An 18,130-nucleotide genomic window follows, 5' to 3' on the forward strand; every position below is an offset into this window, starting at 1 on the left:
TTTTTTTTTTTTGGCCCTTATCAACTAATATGGATCCTTGGATCAATCCAGGGTAAATGGCCAGCATCAATAATGCAAACAGCTCTCTCCATCATACTTCAAATGTCTGAAGATTCTTCAAGGTCATTTAAGGAGAGCAAAGGAGAGAGATCACACTAGCAGCACGTTTCAAACCAGCAAGGTTTGTAAAAATATAAGAACTCAGTTCTGTTACCAAAATAAAACCCAAAACATGTGTTTCATTACAGAAATTGAAACTCTAAATGCATATTTTAATAAACAAAATTGTTGTAATTTATGCACATTTGCACTCCCTAACCCCCCGGGTCAAGGCCCCTGTGGGGGTCTACACAAAAATAGGTCATTTGTCACACATGATGTCCCGGGGCAGGGGATACATTATATATGAGTCCAAACAGCATGTCTCAGCGAGCACTTACCATATAGTCAGGCACATGGAAGGGAACAGCAGGAGGTGTGCAGAGAGAAAGAGAGACAGAGGAGTAGGGAACCCCTCAGAGTAGGGTAAACCTGAAAGTAACGTAAGAAGGGAAGAAAAACAAATCCCTGCTAGTGACAAAACAGGAAACAGATCATTTGCCTCAACTGGATTAGAGCTAGAATTGCGGTACATTTTTCAAGATTTAGCTGAATCGGCAATAATTGATTCAGAAGGTCCAATTAGGTATTCTCGTTTCTGCACCTGACCCAGTGGCTAACCATCTGCCTTGCACATGAGAGGCCCAGGCATCAGCCACTCCTTGTTGTAATAATGTAGTATGGATGCAGTGCTTTGTTTCTGGCCACCACTCAAACTCAATTATTGCATATTTCTGCCTCTTTTTCTGGTTGCTCCTGCTATTGAGTAGCCATCAACTTAGAATGGGAACCTCTGAATTGCTTTTATCTGACAGTTGGGTGGAGATGTTTTCTGTAGTTATAGAAAGGCCCAAATGAAGACCACTATATAAAGGAAAGAGCTGTACCAGTGCAGGACTGAGTGCAAAATGCGCTGGAGAAAGAAAGAAGAAAGTCCACTGCTTTTTGCTGCACCCATCTGTTCTGAAAGTGCAGGTGGAGTCCTTTTCACTGTGCTCTGCATGTGTGTAAAGAGAGGGGGCCTGGAAGAAAGGACGGGCAGTGAGAAGGAGGGAGTAGAAGGATGGAAGGGCTGGGGATGGAAGAGGGGAGAGAGGGGGAGGACTCTTGGTGATCTCTCCTGAAGGGGATAATGGGAGAGGAGCGCATTGCAATGGCTGCCATGTAGTACCCTCCCTGCACAATTAGCCAATCAGCAGCGCGCTCAGCAAACCAGGAGGACGCATAAAAGAAGAACATTGCAGCAGAGGCACAGAAGGAGACTGCGAGAGGAGCAAGGAATTACACACACATACACACACCAAAACAGCAAAACCAGAACACCCTCCCCTGGACACACCCTGCTGAGGATCACTGCTTCTCTTTTTTTCTGAACCATCGCCCACGCCACCACGGAGAGAAGCTTTCTCCATCATCATCAGCATCCAGAAGAAAACTCCTATTTCCTTATTTTCACCCTGTAGAGGACACCAACAATTTCGCAGGGCTGAGATCCTTTTGGCGAAGACTGTATTTTTTTTTCCTTTTTTATTTTTTTTATTTTACTTTTTGCTCCTAAAAATTACATAAAGGCCGTATAATAATATAAAGGCCTAAGAAGGCGGCGAGAGACTTCCGCTTCAAGACCTGTGAAAAGAAGGACCTAGATTTCTTTCATTGTACGTCAAGAATGGTTACTGTACGTATGCCTCTATTTTTTTTTTCTATTTTAGGGATATGGTACTTGCATCATTGTATTATTATTATTTTTTTGTGTGTGATTGTGTGTGTGTGTAGAACCCTATTTGTTTTGGATGCGCACATGTGATGCAGCCATTGATAAATGAAAATTGTACGCATATTCTCACGTTTAAATTGTATACATTTCGGTTTAGGGCTTATGGCCACATGCCGACACAAGGAAGCCTTGGAATTATCATTTTTCGTTGGGGGTTTTTTTGGGTGGGGGAGTCCTGTAAACCATGCCGTATCATTCTGATGAGATTAACGATCGATATGGGTAGTTAACAGTCTCACGCTGTGTGATGCGCCACACCGGCTGCGCTTCAGCCTGCAGACAGGCTTCACGTTAGAGAGAAACATTATTCTGCCATTTTAGATTGCTGTGGATTTAAGATGTGCTTAAACCTTCTATATGCATGAACTAAACTATCAAGGTTAAGGATTTGGATCCAACATTGTGCCTAAAAGCAGCGATGGAGAGGAGGGGGGCGCAATGATGCTCTGAGTTCATTTGGGGGGGTGGGAGCGGCTTTCCACAAGGATGCTGGAGACTGGTTTGTGAGACAAAACATGATGCCTCGGAGGCTGAGGGCCCTTCCAACAAGGCAAGGAGGGGGAGGGGGGAGGGAGGGGGTGCTTTACGCATCCGTTGCTTCCCTTTGAATCAAAGTCCAAATTCCTCGGAGGTCTGGTTGCGATGTAACCGAGTAAATGGGCTGGAAATCTCCGAGGCCGTGACGGTAACACCGAGGCCGCATTCAGACATGACAATTTTGAGGCGCATTTCTCCAAGAGCCAGGGCGCTGCGTACGCAAGATGGCCATGCCCTGCGCTGCGCTTCCTTGATGAAAGAAGATGCGCTGATAAATTGGCTTTGCTCTGTGCGCCGACTGGCTGAATTGGGCGTGTCTCTGTTGAACCGGAGCATCAAACGAGGGCCTTGAAGCCTTAAACGACCTATTCTGCTTTGCCTCTTGACGTGATCCACGGCTGAATGAGCATGGTTTATGCATGCAGACCAATTATTCTCAAAATCATTTACATAAAATTAGAGAAAATAAGAATTATGTGCAAGAAATTTATACAGAGGACAAAAAAAGTGAAAACGTAGATCTTCATCGAAATAATTGCATAGCATGAGTCATACTCAATTTGAATAAAAGCTAGACAGTTAATTAGATGATTTATTTGGTATACAATATGAATTAATTACAACATAAAAACACGTTTAAGACAGATGTGCTTCCTGGAATAGAAATGTAAAAGGATATTAATACACAAACTGTCTTTATATTAGGAAATAATTATATTTTCTCTTCATTGATATCAATTACTTTTAGACCTTTTTTATAGCGACCGCATCTCCTCTCCACATGGTCCGCAGTCCCCCGTGCCTGTACCGCAGTGCCAAGCAAATAAAAGCGTTGAGTCAGACAACCTTTCCAAAGCACTTACACAATTCAAGGACAAGGACAGGCTAGGCCATCACTAGAGCGTTTCTCTGATCTCATAAGTTAAAAACTGCTCATCCCATTCATCGGGTCTAGAAGGTGCAAAACACAGACTGTATTTATGTTTTCTTTCATTTTTATTTTGTAGGCGATTTTAAATGTTGTATTTTGTAGATTATAATTAAAAGAAGCAATAAAGGCAGTTTTATAGGAATGAGAATTCCACTTTCTTGATCACCATTAAATGCAAAAAGTACCTGAACTTTGATCCTTTTTCGTTAGTCTAAAGTCCTTCTAAAATCCTGGATATCCTGGATATTTACTGTGAAGAGGGAAAAAAAATACATTGGGCCACATAAATGCAAGAATTTTAATTAAAAAAAAAGAACATAAAAAAACTAAAAAATTTTCTATAAAGGCATTTTAGATTAAGAATATTAACCTCTCTTTGCTTTTTTGACTTGGAGCTGGTAACTGTTACGATCATTGTTCACTGAGAGTCCTGCAGCCCCTGGCCTCGACACAAAGCGCCACTGTTTACATTAATATTCATAGTACTGCCATAGCCCTCTGCGAGAGGGAGAAGAGGAGGAACGGGTGGCTCTTTTGTTTGGTCTTTTCAATACGTTTATTCAGCAAATAGGCGCTCCGGTTTTTGAATGCCAGCAGAGCTCAGTCTTGGATTTAAAGCAGCTGGAGAGAAAAAAAAAAGTAGAAACCTAGAAATCCATGATTCTTTAAATGGTTCGAAATGATTTTAAAATATTATTCCTGTGGTTCAGGATTTAAACAATTAAAATGAATAAAAACGCGGATAAAGTCGACGTTTCTTCGGTCGTATCTCGGCCATCTGTGTCTTCCTTCCAAAGAGCCTGTCCGAAAGCCACTCCCTTTTCAGCACGCTGGATAGCGCCCTGCACGCTCGAAGGGTTTGTGAGACAGATTTGTGTCCTGCAGCCTTTGACGCTGTCTGATGTCATTTTATCAAAGCGGTCCATAACACCCAGGGATCTTTGCAATGTATAAGAAATCTTTTATTTTTTTCATCTGAGTGAGCAGTCTCAGCTCATGGCTGACAAGAGCTGTGACTCCGGTCGTCCTGTTGTGCTACATCTGCCACCATGATCCTTTAAGCTGCAGAGAGTGTGGCTAATGCCCTTTGTTTGGGATAATCCTGTAATCTGTGTTATTTAGAAGGCTAATTTACACTTTATACTAGCATTCCGTTTTAGATTATGTTTTACACAGCTAAAAAAATGTATATTTAGCAAAATAGACCAATACTTTGTAGTGGTTCGATGATATAAAATGTTTGGTCTAAATTATTTAAAATCATACATGGTACTGAAATATGTTTCTTGTTGGCCTGTTTTGCTCCTTAGTGAGTTATGTTTTTGTTCATTACAAAATATTTAATGCTATAAGAAAACGTATATCTAACTCCTTAAGAAATATAATCTAAAATCACATAATCTTATTTTATTTCATGGCGTAAAGGGCAACATCTGAAATGTGTGACATGCTCCTTCCATGTACATTACACCTTTAGTGCTCTAATGCATTTGGAGCAAAGATAATTTGAATCCATCAGAGGACAGAGAACACAAGACATACATTTACATTAAGTCCTGCACGGCTTCTTTGTTTTGTAATTCAATTGTGCAGAGTGTAGGTGGTGTGTTCGTTTGGCAATGGGAGGCAGGGCCTCTTGTTTGCGTGCAAGTCTGGCTTCATGTGTTTGGTGGTGGAGGCAGAGCTCTTGTTGCGTGCAAGTCTGGGCCCATGTGTGGGCGAAGCTAATGCGCTCCATTAAATATTAAGGGGGGACTCGCAAAACCCCTAAAATAGAAATAAAAACAACAGGCAGCGTGGGTCCAAATTATGATAACAGCTGTGATTGAGACTTAAAATAAGGAATAACTTGTTTTGTTTATTGTTATCAGAGAGCAAAAAGATGTTACAAAATTTGATATAAAAATATCAAACAAATCGTTTTATAGCTGTCTTTTTTTAATTTCCAACTAAAAGATTCAAAATGTATAATTGAACTGCATGCATAGTGGCCTTTATTTAACAGTGTATGTCTTCTTATTTGGATTAAACAGGCACTAAGTCATTACAAACTCTTTGCTAGTGTTATATTCTACTTTATATTAAGTCTATCTCTTAAATGTATTCACATCGTCATGTCACAGTAAGTTATTTTGGCAAATTCCTTTTTTATTATTTGCTCCTTATGTCTGCCAGGCACAGTGGGTATATGAATTATATAACCCCACAGTGTTTGCTGGGAATGCTTGCTCTGCCTCTGAGCTTTTCTAGTTGGAGAGTCAAATTTGCCCCTAAGATGTCTCTCTTTTCTACCTTTGTTTTATATGGCTTTTGTTGGCTTTTTTGAAAATATTTGTCTCTTTTATTTCTAAATAATGTCTGTTCCTTACAAAATCTAAATTATTTAGGGCTATCTTTAGCCTTACATAAAGAATGTTGCTCATGTTTTGCACTAAGAGGTGCATTTGAGCCGTTTTATTTGTACTTATTTTAACCTTCACAATGCTATACCTGCCTGTCGTTTCGTCAAAGACCCACATTATCAACATAGGGAAGACATTTGTCTAATCTGGCTGTCTGCTGCTTACTAGCTCAGACAACTAAACAGATAAGTTAAGTTGTCTGTCAACCATTAGAAACACTGTGGTTTTTGAGGGGCTGTAACCAGGACAACCTTAGTCTAGCTTAAGCTCAAAATAAGAAAGATGGATGCAGAGATGAAGGAAAATTGGTTTGTTTGAAAAACATGTTCACCATAAAATCATCAACATGAAAGAAAATAAATAATAATAATAATAAGCAAGATTCCTCTTAAATATTTGCATTGAATTAAAGTTACAAATGGGATTCAGACAAAATAGAGGTTAAAAAAAAATCAACGAAACATGGAATGATCATTCAGAAGATGTTTACACTTTTAATAAAGCCATTAAGGCATGTTATAAGCCAGGAGAAATATTGTGCACCAAGGATACAGAAATGAAATATATCATCTCAGGAGTGCCAACAAAGTCAGGAAGCCTTTCCTTCATTATTATGTTTTAACTGAAAAAATTAAATCAAAACTAAAACAGCAAATGCTTTATTATAACATTTTAAACTTGTTTAAAATAAACCTTCAGGTGACGGACAGCAGCTGAATTTGGTTGCAAAGTACTAAACACAAATAATGACATAACTGAAATAAGAAATATGAAATTAGCAGATAAGGGTTTTTAAACAAAAGTCAGGTTTTACTTGATTTACTTAAGACAGTAAATTTATAAAATTAAAATGTTATAACTAAGAACATTCTCTTTATGATTGTAATTTCTTATTCTTACCTTTCTACTTTTTTGATTATTTAAGTTAAACATTTCCTGAACAATACTGTTCAAGTCAACTTAATTAAACTGAGTATCAACACACACCCACACACATGTTTGCTGTGACTGTCTATGATATAATACACTATCAATATTAATCTGAAAGAGCCTGGTGCCAAGGGATAAAAACTGGAGCAAGATGTTTTTCTTTGTTGCTGTTTTCTTGACATGCTGTGTGGCATCAAATAGGTAACAAAGAGAGCATCAAAGCAACGAACATTTCTGTTCTTTCTTTAAGAAAAGTAAATAGAAAGGCCACAGATTTCATACATAGCCTATTTAAAAAATACATTCTAATTAACCGTGATATTCTTTAATAATTGGAGCACTAAATCCAGCCGACAGCTCCCTCGCTCTCATGCCAGCTTCATAGTCACCATTCTGACTATCTGTCCCTGTTTAATGATGTAATGGTGTTTGACCCTGGAAGAGAGTAGGGGGATGGGAAGAGTAAGGAAAAGGGACCATGACATCTGCAGGGCTAGAGGCAGGGAGCAAGAGAGCTGGAAGGATATAGCGGAAGGGGGAAGGGAGGATAATAAATCAGACCCTTTCTACCTCCATTTTAGCAATGCTGATTCTTGACCTGTGTGTCTGACACAGAGAGTGGGCTGCCACTGTTTGCTCTGCTGTGCCTAGCCTCTTTTAGCATATATATATCACTGTAAGTTAAATAATAGATTTGAGGAATGTTTTAAGGCTTAATCTTGCTGAGTCTCTTTGTGAATAATGAATCTAATTCCACCCTCTCCCCAGCAGATAATCAGCACCATGGAAACTCAGGTGTCCAATGGTCCAAGTGGAACCAGTCTGCCCAACGGCCCAGTTATTAGCACAAACGGCTCCACAGATGACAGCAAAACCAACTTGATTGTCAACTATCTGCCTCAGAATATGACCCAGGAAGAATTCAAAAGTTTGTTTGGTAGCATTGGAGAGATCGAGTCCTGCAAGCTAGTCAGAGACAAGATAACAGGTACAAAAAAAAAAAAAAAAAAAAAAAAAAAATCCCTTGACTTGTTTTGAAGAAAAAAATTCTACTTCATTATTTCTTCTCTCTTTGTGTGCAGGTCAGAGTTTGGGATATGGTTTTGTAAACTATGTGGATCCAAATGACGCAGACAAGGCTATCAACACACTAAATGGTCTCAAATTGCAGACTAAAACAATCAAGGTGGGCAGAACCCTATTCTTTACAACATAATCACTTTAAATTCAGTTTGGATTCTTGTCAGCATGCCAGACAAAAAGGAAGGAAGTGGAGATTTTGTCAAGGGGCTTGGTGAAAGAGGTGGCAACGGATGTTACAGAGGGAGGGAAGGAAAAAGCAGTGAGGAGGCAGAAGGGAGTGGCACCATGAACAAAGAAAGAAGGAGAAAGAGTGAAAGGAAGGGGAGACTAGAGGTCAGAAAGCAAGGGGCGGACAACATGGGGAGTTTTTTTGTGATGGAAATGCAATTAGGCAGCATGACTGTGGCACACATGGGTCAGCGCAGGTTAGCCCATCTGCCTTCAATCTAGGCTAATTAGGGGGCTTCTTTGTCCCAAAATCAGATGACGAACAGGGTGGAGGCAAAAGTGATATTATTAACCTCTAATTTCCACCAGTCCAAAACTTGATCAAAGTGGACTCAATGCGGAGTCAAAATTCAGGGCCTCCATCAGTGAGGAGCAGGTGGTGATCCAACAGATGTTTTGACTCTCGTGTTTAAACAATGAACTATGGGTCAAATCACTAAAATAAACGTGCAGAAAATTTACCATGGATATTTTTATTTCTAAGACAGAAAACAAACAAACAAACAGAGTGACAATACAGGTACAACCTCACATCTATTTTTGATATAAAAACAGTGGCTGGTGTCAGTATTATTTGATTCTCTGGATATTACAGAAAGCTTCAAAGAAAAGATTGAGGTGGGGGGGTAAGGGGTGAGGGGGTGAGCAGCGATCGAGGGGTCGAGAGCAGAATGCCAAAGACAGGATTAGAGGCCATATGGACTTGAGGCACCATCTGTACTGTGGGAGCGACAGGGAGAGGGTTAATTATAGGGCAGAACAGAGCCTCTCCCCCCGCGACTCGTCCAGAACACCCTAATCACTACACAGCACAACCCTCCTGCTCACACAGTCCCTCTGTGGACACAATGGATGCTGGTCCTTTGTGCTGATTTATGAAATCAAAGCCTCCGTATTCATCCAAAAGACAACAGATTGACTGATTCATCGACTGAGACATAGGGGCATAATGACTGTATGCTTTTATAAAACTCTGAAAATGCACACAGTGAATAGCATGAGTATAAGTTGTGAAGACTTTTGCAAGCCTGAAGGTGCCTCCATATTGTTTGCTCAGTTGAATCTTTTCACACCCCTGGAGAATAGAAACAAAGAAAGGAGGCAGTACAGAGAGAGAGAGCGAGAGAGAACGGACCAGCCCATCTCCAACATCACTCACGCTGCTTCACCGTCTCACACAAACACATTTCTCCTATCAAAGCGCTGGAGTGGACTATCTGTCACTCAAATGTTCATGTGTTTCCAGAAACAGGAATAAAAACTATGATCAGTCAGATTTACACAATCACATATATTCTTTTCATATTGAAAAAAAGACATTGAAAATTAGACTGAGAAGGAAAACCATGTGGGACATGAACAGATGCATCTAAAATGATGCTGCACTAATTAACTCACTGGAGAATTTGGAGAAACATATTAACTGAAGCTGATATTTTCGGTCCAAAGAAAAGAAGTCCCTCATGGTTGTTTAATAATGACTGGATTCAGAAAGAGTATTGGTTACACAGCTGTCTGATATTCTGTCTGGAATGGGCTGATGATGCCTGGAAGTCGTGTTTTTAAGGAAAAATAAGAGACAACTTAGCCTTAAGAGTTGAGCAAGAATTCAGGGATTTAATGTTCAAACCTAACATTTATACTACAATTTAAAGTAATTTAGCAGTGCCTAATGTGAAAATCCATACTTCCTGAACTTTGGTTGAACTTTGTCAATTATAGTATATTTTGGAGGGATTTTGTAAGAATAGCTAACACACAGTTGTGCATATTTATGAAAGTGAAAGCTTTGCATGTTATTTTCTTATTTTTTTATTTGTGTTTGAAAGCAGTTAGTATTGACTAATTTAGTAAGTATCAGTTTAACCACTGATGTTTTGTGGATGTTTAAGAGGTTTCTCAGAGAACTGTATTGATCAAGCGGCTCTATTAATAGCACTGCATCCCTAGGCAGGTCAGATATAGGGATGGGGAGAGATTTGAAGCAGGGATAGGTCAACAAAAAACAACATCCCAAGGTTTGAACATCACACAAAGCATCATCCGTATTTTAAAAATGGAACAAGATAGCATGAATCAGAAAAGCAGAAGAGGCTAAATGGAATTCTGGAAAAGCTGCAAAGCAACATTAGAGGTGGGATAAAGGTCAGAACAATTATTTTTGGTGGACCCAAAAAATCATGCTATATTAGAAAAGCAAGCAGACTGTTGAATTACTGATAGGAGTCAAACATTGTCCCCTGCAGCTTTCCATAAACCGATGTGTACACAAGCTGTGTAATAACATGCTGTGATGGCATGAGATCAAGATTATACTTACTGGCCAACATGCAAAATGTGACTTGTGGAAAAAATACACAAAATATAGAATGAGCCAGAAGTACAATTATTGGTTTAGATCAATTTATGTCCATCAGTAAAAACAGCCTTGTAAAAGTTAATGTATTTACCTGATCCATTTGGTTTTTGCCAGGCCTGTTTGTTGAAATTCTAATAATACCCATCAACTAATAATGTCCCATCAACAAAGACACCAAAACTCAAGGGGTGGGAATACTTCTATATGGTACTCTATAGATTATTTTACATCATAGATAATTTCATTGTTTTTAGGTATCATATGCCAGGCCAAGCTCAGCTTCCATTCGTGACGCTAACCTTTATGTGAGCGGACTCCCCAAAACAATGAGCCAGAAAGACATGGAGCAGCTGTTCTCTCAGTATGGCCGCATCATCACATCTCGCATCCTTGTGGACCAAGTCACAGGTAGAGACTTATTATATAACTCATCACCCCGTGCTGAGCAGACACTGACACCCAGGTAGTCACGCCGAGACTCTTCATTTTGTTTTCGGAGCAGGCATATCACGGGGAGTGGGTTTCATCCGGTTTGACAAGCGGAATGAAGCAGAGGAGGCCATCAAAGGACTAAACGGGCAGAAGCCTTTGGGTGCCGCTGAGCCAATCACTGTCAAGTTTGCCAACAACCCCAGTCAGAAGACAGGCCAGGCCTTACTGACTCAGCTTTACCAAACTGCTGCCCGCCGTTACACAGGACCCCTGCACCACCAGACTCAACGTTTCAGGTACTGAACCTATACCAACCCCCTCCTGAAACCCCAGCCCAACCCCTCCAATCAAGTTCTCATCTACCAGTCTATTGTTGGTAAAAAAAAAACAAAAAAAAAACAAAACAATTTTATTGCAAGAAAATATTTCTAAGCTCAAGGGGCGTTTAGTGAGTCACTGTAATGTTGTTGAAAAAGATGGAAGATATTAACAGTTTCCTAATTTTTAGACGTCATCTGTACTAGAAGACGGCTTAGAGATGAGCAGCAAATACGATTTTTACTCCAACTATGCAAAAATGAAGAGATGTAAACTGTTTAAAGCAACAAAACCATTTTGATTATAGAAGCCATCACCAATCTTCTCCTTTAGGTTATTGTTACTTTATTGGAAACATGGTATTTTTCCCCTTCTTTTCCTCCTTCTCCTCCTCACACTTTTTCTCTGACTTTCTTTTAAACTGCAGTGTGATCCCTTCACTTGGAAAGGGACCAGATCCAAATAGCAGCTCAAACACAATGTAAGAAACTAGATTTTTCCAAGTACGAATAGAATAAAGTTAAATTATGGTTTGCATATTGCATACTGTAGGTCTTGAAAAAAAAATAAACAGAGATAAAGGTGTATTGATGATGGTAATGTGCTAAATGCCTAAAAGTCAAGAAATTTTTTGAGAAATCTCTTAAAATTAGAGTATTAAAGGATCTCCCCTATTTTTCCTGTGTGTTTTTATATTTAAGCTAATAAACGGTATTGTAACTAACAAGAAATAATGGATTTAAGCAGGACTATATGACAAAGAATAACCTTTTTGCAAAATGATTTGAAACTGCAAAGGATGCCCTCTGCAGGCCAGCCAATGAAGACCCCAAATATTAACAACAGAAGCCCGCCACTCCCATTCCTTGTAGATCTCATAACTAACCTCTGCATCCCCTTCACTCTCCCTTTTGCGTTGCAGACTCGACAATTTACTAAACGCCAGCTACGGAGTCAAGAGGTAAATGCAAAAAGGTGTATTTTCAAAAGCATTCATGCCAAAATAAAACCTTCAAACAAAGTGCCCGGAATACCACATGCTGCTTTAATCTCAAAAGAAGTTTTAAATGGCCGTAATTCTTAATGCCCACAGCCCATTTATCCATTCTACAGAATTAGCGCTATCTATAGTCTCCTGACAGCAGGGTATTCTGGCATGGCTTTGTTTAACCTTTTTCGTTCTTTTGTTTCTTTTTTAATCGATATGAATAATTTCAATGTATTTATTTCTGAACTAACATTGTTGGTTTTCAGTTGCTTTAATGTCCCCTTTTTTTCACCAGCATGGACATACCAGATTCCGTTTGCGTCTCTTCTGTTTGCTCCAGTTTTCCGTATGATTTGATTCCAGTTTGCTTTTCATCCCTCTCTAGGTTTCTGTGTTTTGTTCGATGCTGTGATTTCAGTTGAACATCATGATCCATGTGTTTAATCCTTTCAGAGGCTCTGGTCAGCAGAGAAAAAATAAATTCACATTGTGTGGGTGCGTTGTCTCAGGGCACGCAGTGTCAGAATGTATAAAAGCAGGTAGTTTGGAGCCACTGTGGTGCCCACACCTATTTATCTACTTACTGTACAGCAGAGAGAGGATGGAGATGGGGATCCTCAGAGGCCACAGATACATAGCCATTAGAAGATCATGTAAAGAACTGAATGCTGTGTGGAACTTCAGAATGACACCCATGGTAGTTCTCCTCCTCTCTTTCCCAGATTCTCACCCATCACCATTGACAGCATGACCAGTCTGGCCGGGGTAAACCTAACTGGTCCCACTGGAGCCGGCTGGTGCATCTTCGTCTACAACCTATCGCCTGAAGCAGACGAGAGCGTCCTTTGGCAGCTTTTTGGGCCTTTTGGCGCCGTCACCAATGTCAAAGTCATCCGTGACTTCACCACCAACAAATGCAAGGGCTTCGGCTTTGTCACGATGACCAACTATGATGAGGCCGCCATGGCTATCGCCAGCCTAAACGGCTACCGCCTGGGCGACCGTGTGCTGCAGGTTTCCTTCAAAACCAGCAAGCAGCACAAGGCCTGAAGGATAGGCCTCTAGTGCCAGCTGGTTTAACCTGCAGGGGGACATCCCCGAGCCTCCCTGTCACTCTACATGGGCCTGGACTGAGTCTCTCTGTCTTTCTCTCTCTGACATACTCTCTCTCACACAAACTCATAAACACAGACATGCAGATGCAGATAGACATCGAACCACAAAAAACCACACTGACATACCCAAGCATAGGTAAGTCAGAGTTTCAAACAAACACACTAGTGAAGTTATTTCTTTTCTCTTTACACAACTTGCTAGTCCTTCCCTGTATTTGCCTGGATTGAATTAGAAAGGGGTTCGTAGCTGGTCTTTTTCTTGTGGGGTGGGTGGGGGGACAATGGGGGAAGAGCTTTCTATTTAGGAGACAGTCTAACGAATGTGACAGAGAATGTGTATTGAGTGCTTTGATTGAATTCAGGCAAATAATGACAACAGACGAACAAAATTATCAAAAAAATAGATAAAAATATGTGCAATTTACCTAAACTCTTACCCCACCATCTCTCCCATTATCATGCTGGAGGGGATGTAGTCACTTTTTTTACACTTGGGCATTTTGAATCAGTGATTTTTTTAGATCAAAGAAAATGAAACTAAAAACAGTGTTCTCTTATATACGTCTATTAAAATATTACTATATATTCAATATTTAAGGTGGTTATAATAGCCGAGTATGTAAGCATTTTCTAGAAACTTTGACTACTGTTTCCTGACCTGCGTTAGGTGGTGCCTCGCTTCAAGGCATTTTTCTCTTATATATCAGAGCTTTTCAGCTCAGACCCAACCTGATTTAGCTAAACGGTCGATGAAAAGAGCAGTTCAAAGGCCATCACTTCTACCCACAGTCTCACCAGAAATATCACGATAGAACAGGAACGTATCACAGAAACACAGTTCAGATATAGAAAGATTTACACATATTTAGTCCTCTGAAGCTGTATTTTATTTTACTTTTTTTCTTTTTTTTTTTTTTTGCTCTTGATCTCATCCATGCGATACATTGAATACAAGCAGACCATCTGCGAACTTAGAGCAGAGCAGCAGCGCTCCCATGGTGACGCCGTTCATTAGTAATTCTCTGCTGGGCAAGAGAGTGATGAGTGTGAGGGGAAAAACTGTTTCATCATCATACAGCTGCAACGAAAAAGGAAAAATACTGGTGTTTTTACACTTTGGCTGACTTGCGAAAGAAGTTTTCTTGAATCAAAAGTAATTCTCCTTCTATGATGCCTCTCAAGCCGCCATTCGCAGTAAAGAGTAAGTGCAAACACAAAGTCATTGACAGGGAGGTTAATTTCATTACAGCTGAAAGAAAAACATAAACATGCTTGAAACAACACATCTCTTGTAATCATGCCAAGCCTGCAAAAATATAATGCACAGGCATTGTTCCTCAGCTTTGGAAAGATAAAGGCTGCTCTTCTGTAAATTAAACTGGATCCATAGTATCCTATATTAAGCAGATTAGACAACTATAAAGTAATAGAAGTCATATATGAACACATATCAATTAAGCTAAAAGAGAACCTTTTTTAGCTTTGTTCAACAAAAAAAGTGACATATAAAAAGCCATGCTATTCTTCTAAATGCGTCATTTTAGTTTTGAATTCTCAAACATGAAGATACAATCACCTTGTAAAGAGGTGTCATAGTTACGCTTTTGATCACATAAAAGCATTTACCAAGTTTCCTTAGATCAGTTTGATGCAACAACAAAAATAGCTGGAGATTAAAATATCCCCGACCCAGGAGCTTTGGGATTATTTATGGCACTCTTGATGAAACAATAAGGCCCAGCCCGTGTAGTTGAAGAGTCTGCTGCAGCCCAGATTTTTTGATGTACCATGCGGAGCGAGTGTCTTTTAATATCAAGACACAGGCGCACAACGATGTGGTAAATAAGGTCAGCTATATTCAAGTCATTTTTTGCTTTTCTAAGTGACGCTGTGTTAGCCAAAGAGGACGGTCTCTTTGAAAAGGATTACATTAAAGATAATCTATTTTTATACATACAAAGGAACAAGACCTTGTGCTGAATTTTTACATATTCTTAAGCTTGGGGAAAAAAATTGGGACATCGCGTTGCTTCATTTGAAACCCTCTGATCTTAACAGAGAAAGAAGGAAGAAGCCCACGGTGTATGGGTGGGGGTGGATCTGGGGAGGGGACGAAGGAACACAGAAACTCAACGGTTTGAAAACAAATGTGGCAAATACAAATCTGACCCCAAGAATGGTACATTTCAACAGCCAGGGTATATAACCTGACAGACACATCTGTATTTTGGAGTGTTTAGATGCACTCAGCATTTCTTGTCTTGAAATTGTGTATAGTGTTGCTTCAACAATGGAAGTTTTTTGACCTGAAAATCCCAGACGGAGCTGAAGTGAGACTGGCTCACTGCCCAGCTCTCAAACTCCAGAAGCTGCTTGCAGATTGATAATAAAAACATAAAAAAAACTGCTGGTGATTCATATTGAAAATCCTTACCATGGGATAGATTTGATTTTTGCCAAAGAATTGCTTTGCAAGTCAGTACTAAGAAAAATTATCTTACTAAAATACCCCCCAACGTAACTGCTGTAAAAATCTGTCTGTTGAACAAGGACCCTCGACAGTTTCAGTTAGAATTCATTTTGAGCATATATTGTAAGTTGCGCATATCGATTTCCATTTCTGAATCATAAAAACCACCATACCAAATGCTAATCTCTACATTTGCACACATATCATGCAGTATGAAAAAGGCATATATATTAAAACAAGGGATGACTCAACTCACCTTGTGACCAAGGCAAAAAAAAAAAAGAAAATGCATTCGCATATTTCCCCTGACATTTAAATCACCTGTTTTATCTTTATCTTTTATAACATTGCAAATACTTTTAGCTGACATTTTTTTGATCTGACTCATAACGTTTCTCCCCCGCGATCGTTGACTGATGTCTCACTCATCACAGAGAAGTCTAATCTAGCTTATTTGGTTCTTGCAAGTGATAGCACATTAAGTTTGAGCACGTAGTGAGGCCAGCGATAGACATTAAAGCAAGAAAAGAGCGGCCACATTGAACTGCAGCCATGACAAAGTCCCCAAAAAAACGACCTCCTATACCCTGTCCATAAGGACACCTGATAGGCAACATGGCGGAGAGCTTAGGACTGTGGCAGGAAACAGTACTACACTGCTTGAGCAACAACAATAATCGTTTTGAAAAGACAAAAAAACTTTCCTATGGAACAGTAAGTGCAATGTGCTTTGTTTTTATATTGACTGAGAACAAATGATATATATTTTTAAAAAAAGAAAAAGATACGTCACACTGAAAAGGTTTGCGGGATAGCAAGGAGTGACTGTTCAAGGCGAAAGCGATTAAATTGAACAGACTCGTTACCGAATCGGACTAAGAACAAGAGCTCTGATCTTTAAATTTTTCCACTATCACTTCCTCAGTCCCTATTGTGTGCTCTGTCCATGCAAGCTCAAACTGCATATTTGGCTGACTTTTAATAGAGCTTTTCTCAAAGACTTTGAAAGGAATATTGTCGAACAGAACATCAGTTTTAGCCCACGTCGATTTCAAATATAATTTTCCTGTAATTTTCTTGATTTCATTTACATATCAGGACTCACTTGTTAACTTGGTGTATTTGTGTTGTTGATGTTGCCATAGAGAACACACATGGGTCGAAGATTACGTTTTGGTTGCATTGATTGGGTACAGTTTGTTCTTTTTCTTCCATTTTATTAGTTGCAGTTTTTTACAGTGTATGCAGATTTTAGACTTAGTTAGATTTCTTTTGTTTCAATCAAAATGTGTTCAATTGTGTTTGTAAAGTCTGTGGTAGCTTTTGTTGCAACATAAAAATAATTTAAACTGAAAAAATTCAAAATAGCGCCAACAAACTTGTATTATTTGGGCGACTTTAAGCTTGTAGTTTTAACTTATTGTTAACTTAAAAACTATTTATTATGATTATTATTATTATTGCCTCGTATAAAGTATGTTTTGTGTATATTTATGGTTTATTTCATTATATTTGCAAGTTTAAAAGATTTTAAGTTTGCCAAAATTGTGGTTACACCATTTTGTTTCTTAAAAAGGGGGACAAATAGAAAAACAGCTTTAGAAGTACGATTTGGAAACGTTCTCCATAGTCAAAGAATGCACTGCTATATTTAACTAATTGAAGTGTATAAACATACATGCTGTGTGCTAGATGTTATGCCTTTACTGCCTGTGTTCTGTTTGTCTTGTTAAATGAAAATCTTTTAATTATTTAACCTAATCACAGTCTTGTTTTTTCCTGCCACTCTGTGAACCCCCGGGAGGTGAAGATGGCTCCCTTTAGGGGGGGATTGGTCTGATTTGCTCAAAAGAAGCTTTCCTGTTTTGATGATGGGCTGAATGTACCTAAATTAAATTGAGACTTCTGAATCTGGTAAATGTTTTAGTGAGGCCATATATATAAATTTTAATAACAATTAGTGCTATACACTGTCCAAAAACTCAGCCATTAACTCTGAGGATAATTTCACAGAGCTCGAACATGCTACAGGAAGGTTTTCTTGGGAGTCACTAGAGTAGCACAGGGGTGAGTGGTCCTTCTGTTTCTCAACTGTATTTTGTGTCTATTTATTTAGAAGAGGGGACGCAGTAATTTAGTGATGTTTTTCTTACCTATTCCTGGAATGGTAGAACAAATCAAAAAGTAAAAACGATCAAATAGTTCTGTCGACAGCAAACGTCAGCAGAAAAAAAAACAAGAAAAAAAACTACAAAATCTCATACTTCCAAACATGACCAAATGAACAATGTCAAATTTAAACAAAGATGAAAAATAAACCTTTCAGTTTAGACTAGGATATTTATTACTGGGATTTCAGCTGAAGACGCTTGAAGACTTTTTCATGGAATTGTTTAATTATTTGTACTTTACATGCCAGAAAAAAAAAATAAAATGAAAGTTACAAATAAAAATGTTTCTG

General features: G+C 39.1%; 1 protein-coding gene across 16 annotated transcripts; it reads left to right on the top strand.

Moving 5' to 3' along the window:
• The first annotated feature begins 1,297 nt into the window (after positions 1–1,297).
• elavl3 (ELAV like neuron-specific RNA binding protein 3) lies at positions 1,298–17,895 on the top strand. 16 transcript variants are annotated; one of them, XM_015372019.1, is made up of 8 exons: positions 1,298–1,777; positions 7,445–7,664; positions 7,759–7,862; positions 10,601–10,754; positions 10,846–11,074; positions 11,524–11,577; positions 12,019–12,057; positions 12,786–17,895. In XM_015372019.1, the coding sequence occupies exons 1-8, from the start codon at positions 1,769–1,771 to the stop codon at positions 13,132–13,134; spliced, it is 1,158 nt and encodes a 385-aa protein (XP_015227505.1). In that variant the 5' UTR covers positions 1,298–1,768; the 3' UTR covers positions 13,135–17,895. The 16 variants fall into 16 exon arrangements, with proteins under 16 accessions (XP_015227505.1, XP_015227509.1, XP_015227508.1 ...); XM_015372022.1 differs by having other exon boundaries at positions 1,301–1,777; positions 12,807–17,895; XM_015372020.1 differs by having other exon boundaries at positions 1,317–1,777; positions 7,448–7,664.
• Positions 17,896–18,130: the final 235 nt, after the last annotated feature.

This window comes from Cyprinodon variegatus, unplaced genomic scaffold (assembly GCF_000732505.1).
Source record: "Cyprinodon variegatus isolate N-32 unplaced genomic scaffold, C_variegatus-1.0 Scaffold68, whole genome shotgun sequence".
Lineage (NCBI taxonomy): Eukaryota > Metazoa > Chordata > Actinopteri > Cyprinodontiformes > Cyprinodontidae > Cyprinodon > Cyprinodon variegatus.